Here is a 10652-nt window from a genome sequence, read left to right as displayed (position 1 = left end):
TAAGAAATATATTTGCTCTTTGTCCCTGCTTCCTGGCACAGGGATCCTAAATCCTTGGAATTTACTGAGTAGCAATGTCTTTTATTATTCATAATGCTCCCCACCAGGTCACACCTGAGTTTATGCTAATTAGGTAACTTAGGATAGGCCCCCTGGTAGCCTCAGCATGGGGCTGGACCCCAGAAAGACCAGTGATTAGAGGGTTTGGACTTTCAGCCCCATCCATCAACCTCTTGGAAAGTGAGCTGGAGATGGTTTTTTGTTTTTAAGGTGGCTGAACTCCTTTTCTTCTTGCTTTTATGAGAGACAGGTCTCACTCTGTTGCCCAGGCTGGAGTGCAGTAGCATCATCATAGCTCACTGCAGCCTTAAGCTCCTGGGCTCAAGTGATCCTCCTGCCTCAGCCTCCCGAGTAGCTGGGACTATAGGTGCCAGCCACTGCACCCAGCTGGAGATTAAGTTCCACAAAAACTCTTAAACAATGAGATTTGATGAGCTTCCGGGTTGGTAACACATCAAAGTGCTGGGAGGGCGGTGCACCCACAGAGGGCGGAAGCTCCGAGCACACATCTCAACCTCACTTCATACGTTGTCCCACACATCTCTTCCCTCTGGCTGTTCCTGTGCTGCATCTTTTATAACATTCTGGTAAACATAAATAAAATGTTTCCCTGAGTTCTGTGAGGCACTTTAGCAAGGTATGGAACCTGAGGAGAGGGTCATGGGAATCTCCAATTTGCAGCCAGTTAGTGTGAAGTATGAGAGGTCCAGACTTGCGACTGGCATCTGAAGTGCAGGCAGTCACATGGGACTGAGCCCTTAATGCGTGGGATCTGACACTGACGCCGGGTAGTGTCAGAATTAAATTGAATTGTAGGACACCCATCTGGTGTCAGAGAATTGGTCCATAAATGTAAAAACCCACACATCCGGTGTCTGAAGTGTTCTGTGTGAGAATGTGGAGAAACAGTGTTGTGTTTTCCTACTTACTTGCATACTATCATACGCTCAGATGGAAGGACAAACAAAAAGGGGCATCTCTGAGAGTGCTTTTTTCTCTTACTGAGGTATGCTAAACTAGCAAAGATAAGATGAAGGGCACATGGTCCTTAAGAAACTTATTAAAAGTTTACATAAATTTGAAACATTCAGTTTAGAGTTATAGGATGACAAAGAAACTGCTGTATTCTAATCAATAAGATGAAGTGCATTTGTTTTTCACCATTATTTCTTACATCTGGCATTTACTTAAAGAGAGAACCCCTGCCCATAACTTAAATAACTACATCTGAAATAGCAAGGTGATAATTCTGGACAGCTTCTAAGAATTCTAATGTTGGCCCATTTTTACAAGGCTTACAGCACCTGCCAAAAATATGCAATTTTAAGTGTCCCCATATAAATACATAGCTGAATATTACCTTTCTGCATACTTGCTTTTGTCTGTATATCTGAGTTAATCATTTGGCTCTTTACTCTAAAAGAGAGGTTACATATGTCTTCAAGGTTACACTTCCACTGGCAACAGACTTATTTCCCAATGACTTACTCATGTGATCTTTTTACCATGTAAACTCACTTTCCAAAGTATCTGAATCTCTGGGGAGATATATGCTAGTTAGTGCATTGCCTTTACTAAAGATTAATAGAAGCTGTTTTGGCTCTGAGTAATCACAAGCACTGTAAATACTACTGACTCCCAGCTAAAAATTTCAAGGACAAACTAAAGATAAATAGAAGTAAAACTACAGAGGCTAAATGCAACTCAAATATGGGTTAAGATGACACAAAAAATCTGATCACTTTTTTTTTTTTTTGCAAGAGTGATTAATATATTTTAATTTGGGTTTTCAAACTCCATGTCAAGATCGCGGACCAGCCTCCTTGCTCCCATTTCCCATACTCTCACCATGAGAAAACATTATCCTTTGCCCATTTCACAAGCTCTATTCTGAAACCTCTCTCTTTTTACTGTATGCGACACCCTCTTCTACTTAGAAACCATGTTCTTTCCTTTTTTTCTAAATCCTGCTGAATTGGCAAATGCTTTCCAGATTAGCCCACTTACCACCTGCATTGGCAGTTTATTTAGAGTCACAATACTTGAAGTAGAGTGTATTTAAATTGGTTCTATGGCATTTCTATAATTATTCTCACTAAATCCCCAATTCAATGCATGATCTGCCAAATCCTCAACTCCCAAAGGCCACTAAGGAAAGTAGTACTTGGATAAAGTGGCGAACAGACTGAATTCCAGTGTCTCCAGATCCATATGGCTACCTTTCATTTACTCCTCAAAGCAATCTGAATACAGAGGCCCATTCACTAAGGCTACATAATACTGCATACTGTAAACCATTAGACTAAACCATAAATTGTTAAATCGAGCAAAATAATTACAGCAGTCACTTATATTTAATAAGACTGCCTGTAGTGTCTCATATTTACTGTTCCATCTTCACAGAGATCAAAACGCATTCCAAGCATTTATTGTGTTCATCGCCTAAAGTACCATCAAGTAGGAAAGAAGAAATTGAGAATTTAGATGACTTTCTGAAATGAAGCAAATCAGAGTCGCAAACTCAAGAAAAATCAGAAATAAAAACTAATGATACACCAGTCTTATGTGTGGCTGCTGCTTGCCCAAGCCAAATTACTAGAATGTTGAATGCTTCCAAGATGAATTCTAATACCTGTTTCAGCAGGGAACTTTTCTCAAATGCTATAAAACAAAAATAACATAAAAAGGAATGCAAGTCAACTCTAAAGGATTTGAAATAAAGCTCAACCACTGATTGTTCTTACAGATTCTTTTCCACCCAGAGCTTCCAACCACTGCTTCCTTTCCTCTTCTGAAAACGCCTGCAGAGTCAAGGAAACGCCGGGCCTGAAAGACACCAGTAACAGATCAGGTTACCCCTTGGCTGCTATAACAAAACCTTTCTTGCTATTTCCAAAGATTTTACTATGGTAATTTTTTTTTAATTTTTAACTGTGGTAAAATACATATAAAATTTACCATGTTAACCATTTTTAAGTGTACAGTTCAGTGGCACTAAACGCATTCACACTGCTGTGCAACCATCGACCTCCAGAACTTTCTTCGTCTTGCAAAATTGAACTTTGTATCCATTAATCAGTAACTCTCCACTGCCCCTCTCCCTGGCCCCTGCCAACCCGCATTCTATTTTCTGTCTCTATGAGTTTCACTACTCTAGGTACCACACATGACTGAATTAAACACTCTTTATCTTTTTGTGACCAACTTATTTCACTTAGCATAATGTATTTAAGGTTCATTCATGTTGGAGCATGTGTCAGAATTTCTTCCTTTTTAAGGCTAGCATCCCATTGTGTGTATATGACCCATTTTGTTTATCTATTCATACACCCATGGAGTATTATGAGTAATGCTTCTATGAACATAGATGTACAAATATCTGTTCAAGTCCTTCCTTTCAATTCTTTTGAGTATATACCCAGAAATGGAATTGTTGAGTCATAGAGTATATACACATGGACATATAGATAGTGAATAAGCCTCAAAAAAGATGCTCCCCATCCTATATCAGCAGGGAAGTGCAAATTAAAATGAGATACCACAACACACCTATTAGAATAGCCAAAATCCAAAACACTGACGGCAACAAGTGTTGATGAGGATATGGAGCAACAGGAACTCTTATTCATTGCTGCTGGGAATGAAAATGGTACACATGCTTTGGAAAACAGTTGGTCATTTCTTACAAAAGTAAAATACTCTTACTATAGGACCCAGCAATCATATTCCTATGCTTACCCCAAGGGGCTGAAAACATATGTCCACACAAAAACCTATATATGGATATTTATAGCAGTTTTATTCATAACTGCCAAAACTTAGAAGCAACCAAGATGTCGTTCAGTAGGTAAATGGATTAATAAACTCTGGTACGCCCTTGCAACGAAATAGCATTCAGCGCTAAAAGAAATGAGCTTTCAAATCATGAAAAGACATGGAGGAAACTTAAATGTACATTACTCAATGAAAGAAGCCAATCTAAAAAGTCTACATACTGTATGGTTCCAAATATTTAACATTCTGGAAAAGGTAAAACTATAGAGACGGTGAAAAGATCAGTAGTTGTCAGGGATTGGAGGGAAAGCAATGAACAGGTGAACCACAGAGGATTTTTAAGGCAGTGAAAATACTGTGTGATACTATAATAATGGATACATGTCATTACACATTTATCCAAACCTATATAATGTACAACCCTGAATAAGCCCTAATATAAACCATTGACTCTGGGCGATAATGATGTGTCAACATAGGTTCATCAATTTCAACAAATGGACCACTCTGGTAGAAGACGTTGATAATAGGGGGAACTATGCCCATGTAGGGGTAGGGGATAGGGAAAGTCTCTGTGCCATCCTCTAAATTTTGCTATGGATCTAAAAGTGCTTTTTAAAAAAAAGTAGTCTCTAAAAAAAAGTTTTTTTTTAAATTCAGAGCTGTCCCCTAAGCTGAGAAGGTACAGAGAAGAGGAAGAGTACACTCTGGAGGAGCTAGGATGGACCCCTCACTGGTCCTGTGAGCCAGTCGGAGGGTGGCACAGTGGAAAGTAGGGGCGGCAGACCCGGGTCCTCCTGGACCCACAGTGAGGATATGATCTGTCCTACACATCGGTAAAGGTTTTTAGTAGGGGAATCACATGATCGGATTAAAACTATACAAGAACACTCTGGCTGTTGGGTGGAAAATGCACTGAAGACAGGCAAGAGCTGGCTGAGATGTTAAAAGACTAGGAGGATAGAAGGATGATATAGAAAAATCAAAAAAAATAAAAAGAATGGGCTGGAGAAATATTCTGGAAGTGCTCCTACATGCTACAGGCAACAAAATAATGAGTAAGAAAGCTGTCTCTCCAAGAATAAAGAATAAAAGATGGATCAATTATAACATAGCATTGATAACTACTAAAGGGATTCAGTGAAAGCCAAAAACAATTAGCAAATAAGGACTTAATATACTTACAACTCACAAAATCAGACAATGAGCCTAAGGAAATTCCTTATACTCTCTAGTTCCTTTTTGTTTTCCCCTAAGGTTTTCCACTGATGTTCATATGTGAGACGAAATACTAACTGGGGGTAGATGGTTGGATATTTTTAACCAAGTCACACCTAGAGCAGCAAATAGAGATGTTGAATAGGAGAAAGAATGACCAATTCTTCTAACTTGGAACACAGAAATGGGTGTTGAATGGTGAAGAGTGTAAAGATTTATTAATTAGAATTATAAATACTCAGGGAGAGGGAAAAGGCAATTGTTATATTTCAGATCAAACAGCCATTTACATCTGGATAAAAATCCAATGTAGGCCAGGCGCGCTGGCTCATGCCTGTAATCCTAGCACTCTGGGAGGCTGGGGCGGGCGGATTGTTTGAGCTCAGGAGTTCGAAACCAGCCTGAGCAAGAGCGAGACCCCGTCTCTACTAAAAATACAAAGAAATTAATCGGACAATTAAAAATATATAGAAAAAATTAGCCGGACTACAGGCATGGTGGCACATGCCTGTAGTCCCAACTACTCGGGAGGCTGAGGCAGGAGGATCACTTGAGCCCAGGAGTTTGAGGTTGCTGTGAGCTAGGCTGATGCCACGGCACTCTAGCCCGGGCAAAAAGAGTGAGACTCTGTCTCAAAAAAAAAAAAAAAAAAAAATCCAATGTGGCATAAAAACTGAAGTATTATTATATGTCTTGCCTCCAAGCACAATGACTCAAACTTGAGCCACCTAGCTCTTTGTGGAATACAGCAGAGAACAAGCAAACCTGATGAAAGATGAGAGATTAAGGAAAACTGCATCATCCACAAGGAAAGAATTCTACTTGTTTACATTTTGGCAAATGTGAACGGCAAATGGTGACTCAAAACATTTCCACCATTGAGCATTAATTCATTATGCCACACATTCTTCATAACAGTTCACACTTAGAAAACATTACTTTAAAATTAAAGGGATCGGCCACTACCATTATGTAAGACTGGGTTCCCATCCCCTCACGAAGACTGCTTGTATTCATCCTCTATTTACTGACCCCTTCCTCTAAAACATTAGTATAGGAAAAAATAAAACGTGCACTAGTATGTTTCAACCATTTTAAATTTCTCGAGTTTCTTTTCTTCTTTAATAATCAATTGCTAGGATATCATTAAGCAGAAAATGAGACTTTAGGAAACACTGGACACATTTCAAACTGCAGTATTAATAGCATCTCACTGTTAAACTAAACTCTAAAAATTCTGTAGTGTTTGAAACAAAGGACATGTTTTATTAATAAACTTTAATGGATATAAATGACAACATGGTGAATATAAGAATAGTAAAGAACAGAAAATTTTACAACAGTGTGTTGGATTATTCACATTTAAATAAAGAAAGAAACAGCAATTCCATCTTCATTTCATGGAAAAGCTAAGGTAACATTAGTGACTCCAATGGAGCTGGAATTAAAACTGACAAAGTTCCGATTTGGGTTCTTGAGCCAATATTGCTGCAATGGGCATCACACTGCTTCGGCTGAGAACACTGCTATTCTCTTATTCATCTCATAATTCATCTCAACCAAACTATAACCCGAGCACCTACCCAAGTGCCAGATACTGTGCTAACCTCTGAACAACTGACCACATGCAGTGAGTCAAAACTGATTCTTGGTAACCACAAAGGCAACAGTATAAACTTCATGAAGGAAAAATAAACTAGGTAAAAGAGAACAAGTTACCAGTATAGTCTTTCTTTCCATAAAACCGTAATTATTCTCTCTAAGGCATAAGGTTGGGAATTGAAATCTGAAGAAACATTTAATATGAATAAACAAGTTCTTGTTCTTAAATCAGCATCTCAATTTCTTTTCATTCACTCATTAAAAAAAATATGTATTATTATGCATCCGGCACTACCTTAGGCCTTAGCATTAAACTGTCTATGGAGCTATTATCTGTATTTTACTCCATATCTATAATTCTCTTTCAATTGTATTTTTATCTAAGTTCTATCAAAGCATGTGGAAAACACATGTTTTCCTGGTATATTATCTGATAGATCACTGAGCTCTTAAATTCATAAAATACAATATACAAAAAGAAAAAAGTAGAGAGAAACAATCGCAAGACAAGTCTGGAGAGACATTATTGTAAATGAAGTTGTTAAGGGAAAAAACCTGAGAAGCTACCAAAATTTATGATAGTAATAATCAAGAATATTATAATGCTCTTCTAAGAGGAATGTTGAAAAGGAAATCAGAAAAAAAACAAATCAGCACAAGTTGTGCACTAACTTTTGTTATGAGAAGGGGAACATGCCAATGCCATAACAAAGGACTTTTTAAGGTTAGAGAAATGCAGCAACTGTAATCAGTTTTTCATGATGGTTTCTGGGGAAAAAATATAAAGTACATCTATGAATCAGACATTTTTCCAGAGATGATAAAAGTATGTTGCCTAATTTTACTTAGGGTGAAGTCTTTATAACTTCTTTCTTCTGTCCACCAAAAAGATGTTTCAAATAGAGCAAGCAAACAATGATACAGTCAGAAATAGGATATGTTCCAATTAAAGTGAATTCAAATAATCATTAGAGAACTGCTGCTCTGCTCAGGATGCAGGAAATTATGAGAGAACATGATTCCCACCCTACCAGCAAGACCAAGATGGAGAACCATAGTTGTTTTGCATTCTTTATTCCATCTAAGAGCAAAGATACAAAGAAAACCTAATGAACCAAAATCTAGAAAATGAAAAGGTCCTCCCTGGAGAAAAGACAAAGACACAGACACACACACACACACACACACACTGCTTTCATCACTGGCAGACCAGCAGGACAAAGAGAAAACCAACAGAGATGAAGAAAACAGTGTAATTTTAACAACATTTTAAAGGTAGAGTACAGGCTAGTGTGATGGTTTAGAACTCCCAGGAGACTTAAAGAGTCTGAACGTACTCTCCAACTCTTAGCCATGGGATTTCACCAAGTGCTCATGAGGAAGTCTGAGAGCAGGACTGAGAGACCAACTCTAAAGGTATATGAGGGGCAAGGCAGGAGAAGAGAGAAAACTTCCAGGCACCCAATGCTCTCTCTCAGTAGGACACCAGGGACTCTTGTGGCTGGGGCAGGAGTGGGAAAGCTGAGATAGTTGTTCCCTAAGGCACAGACATGCAGGCATGCTGAAAGGTGAGGACAAGAGAACCAAGACAAGCCTTCCAGAGAAGGCTCTGATGACATCCTCAAATCACATGAAAGCCTGTAATAAACTGAATCTAATCAAAGTAGCAACAATGCCAAATCTCAGCTTAACTACAAACTCGGCCCTACACATTAATGGCCTGATCAAAGACTGGGCACGCCCTCTACTAGACACAAGTATTATTTACTTTCTCTGTTGTTCTCATACACACAGTATCTGGCATTCAATCAAAAGATCACGAGATACACAAAGAAGCAAGACAACGTAAACCCCGGATCACGAGAGGAAACAGTCAAGAAAACCAAAAAAATAGCCAAGACATTAGAAAAAAATCAAACAGAAACAACCATAAGTATGGTAAGGGTCTAGTGCAAAGGTGATCAACATGCAGAACTGATGGAGGTTTTCAGCATAGAGATGAAACAATTATTTGTATTCAAAAATATGAAAAATAAAATAACAGTGACAAAAAATTCTTTGAAAAGGTTTAACACAGCAGTAAAAAGAATCAGTGAATTTGAAAATGGGTCAACAGAAATTATCCAAACTGAAACACAAATGGAAATCAAGTGAGAAAAGTGGAACAGAGAATCTGAAATCTCTATGGGCAATATCAAATGGTCTAACATAATTGGAACCAAAAAAATATAGAGAAAATAGGGCAGAAGAAATATTTCAAGAGATAACAGCTAAGATTTTCTAAAACTGGTAAGAAATATCAACCCACATATCCAAGAACCTCAGTGAACCTTAAGCAGGGCAAAACAAAGAAAACCATAAAAACCATTAAAAAAAAAAAATCTTGAAAGCAGCAAGAGAAAAAGAGGACATATAGGGGAACGGTAAGAAAAATGGATGACTTGTCATCGGAAAATAAATAGAGGCCTGAAGACAATGGAATGACATTTTCAAGTATGGGGGGGAATCCTATGAATCTATAATTCTATATCCACCAAAAATGAAACACAATAAAGATATTTTCAGACAGACAAAATATAAAAGAATAATTCTCCAGCAGAACTGCATTATAAGAAGTGCTCGAATTAAGTTAGCTTAAGGAACTTGAAAGAAATAGTACAAGATAAAAGCCCGGTTCTGCAGAAAATAAAGAAAACTAGAAAGAATAAATATGTTAGTATAAAAAATCACGCACACTTGTATGTATATACATATATGTAGATAAACATTAAATTTCTTTTAAAAATCCACCAATTATTGATGCTATGTATTTCATAGATTCACAATGGATGTAGAATTAGAATATATAACAATGGCAGAGAGAGCAGAAGGGTGGTTATTAGAAGTCATTATTCTAAGGTTCCTATATTGTTTATGAAAAGGTAGATTCTATGATCATTTAAAAATGCATGTTACACTCTGATACAACAGGGAGATACTGTAATTTTAAAAGGCACATTATACTCTGAGATAACACCGAAAAAAGCACACAAAAAGGCATACTTAAAAATCAATAGAGGAGATAAAATGGAGTATTAAAAAATATTCAACTCACTGAAAAGAAGGCAGTAAAGGAGGAAGAGAGGAGCAAACATGGCAAATAGAAATCAAAATCAAGATGGTAGCTTTAAATCTATACATAGCAAAAATTATAGTACATATCACTTAACTAAAACCCTGATTAAAAAGCTAAGGCTAACAAAGCAGGACTCAACTGTATGCTGTTTATAAAAAACAAAGTTTAAACATAAAGGCACAGAGAGGTAAAACAAAAAGGATGAAAAATGATACACTGCAAACAGTGAGTATAAGAAAGCTAGTGTGCCTATATTAATATCAGAGAAAGGAAATTTCGAGATAATTATTAGCGGAAATGTGGAGACATTTCATGATGATAAAGGGTCATTTCATTAAGAAGATATAACAATGTACACACACATGAAAAAAGATCTTTTCAGTATTCAGCATTTACTGATAAAATACAGACTATGTTACCTAACCAAAAGAGCACTAAAGTAGAAAAAATAATAATATTACGTGTATAATATCCCCATTTAGAATTTTAAAAAGACTCTTCTAAACATCACGTAGATTCAACATCTATATCCTAAATCACATAGGAAATAAAAAATTATTTGAAACTGAATTATAATGAAAGCACATCAAAATCTACGAGATGTATGCTAAAGGAATCCTTAGAAGGCAATTTACAGATTAAATGCCTACATTCAAAAATAAGGTATAAAAATCAATGATCTATGCTTCCAACTGAAGAAGCAATGAAAAGAAAAACAAACTCAAATTTAAAAAGTAAATAAAAATAAAAGCAGAAACCAGTAAAATACAAAAAGGATGAGTTCTCTGAAAATATTTTAAAAATGTATAAGCCTCTATGCAAGACTTATAAAAAAATGAAAAATCTCCAATATCAAACATAAAAAGAGGTATCATTTGCCGGG

General features: G+C 36.9%; 1 protein-coding gene across 1 annotated transcript in view; it reads right to left on the bottom strand.

Moving 5' to 3' along the window:
* The window catches only part of ARHGAP10 (Rho GTPase activating protein 10), a 285825-nt gene that overhangs the window by 140597 nt on the left and 134576 nt on the right, over window positions 1-10652 (bottom strand). The window contains exon 11 of the mRNA XM_012660012.1: window positions 2789-2886. Coding sequence (XP_012515466.1) covers window positions 2789-2886 — 98 coding nt within the window. The remainder of the gene's footprint in view (window positions 1-2788; window positions 2887-10652) is intronic.

The sequence above is a fragment of the Propithecus coquereli genome, unplaced genomic scaffold, assembly GCF_000956105.1.
Source record: "Propithecus coquereli isolate 6110/MARCELLA unplaced genomic scaffold, Pcoq_1.0 Scaffold65, whole genome shotgun sequence".
Lineage (NCBI taxonomy): Eukaryota > Metazoa > Chordata > Mammalia > Primates > Indriidae > Propithecus > Propithecus coquereli.
This window is presented reverse-complemented; position numbering and strand designations above follow the sequence as displayed.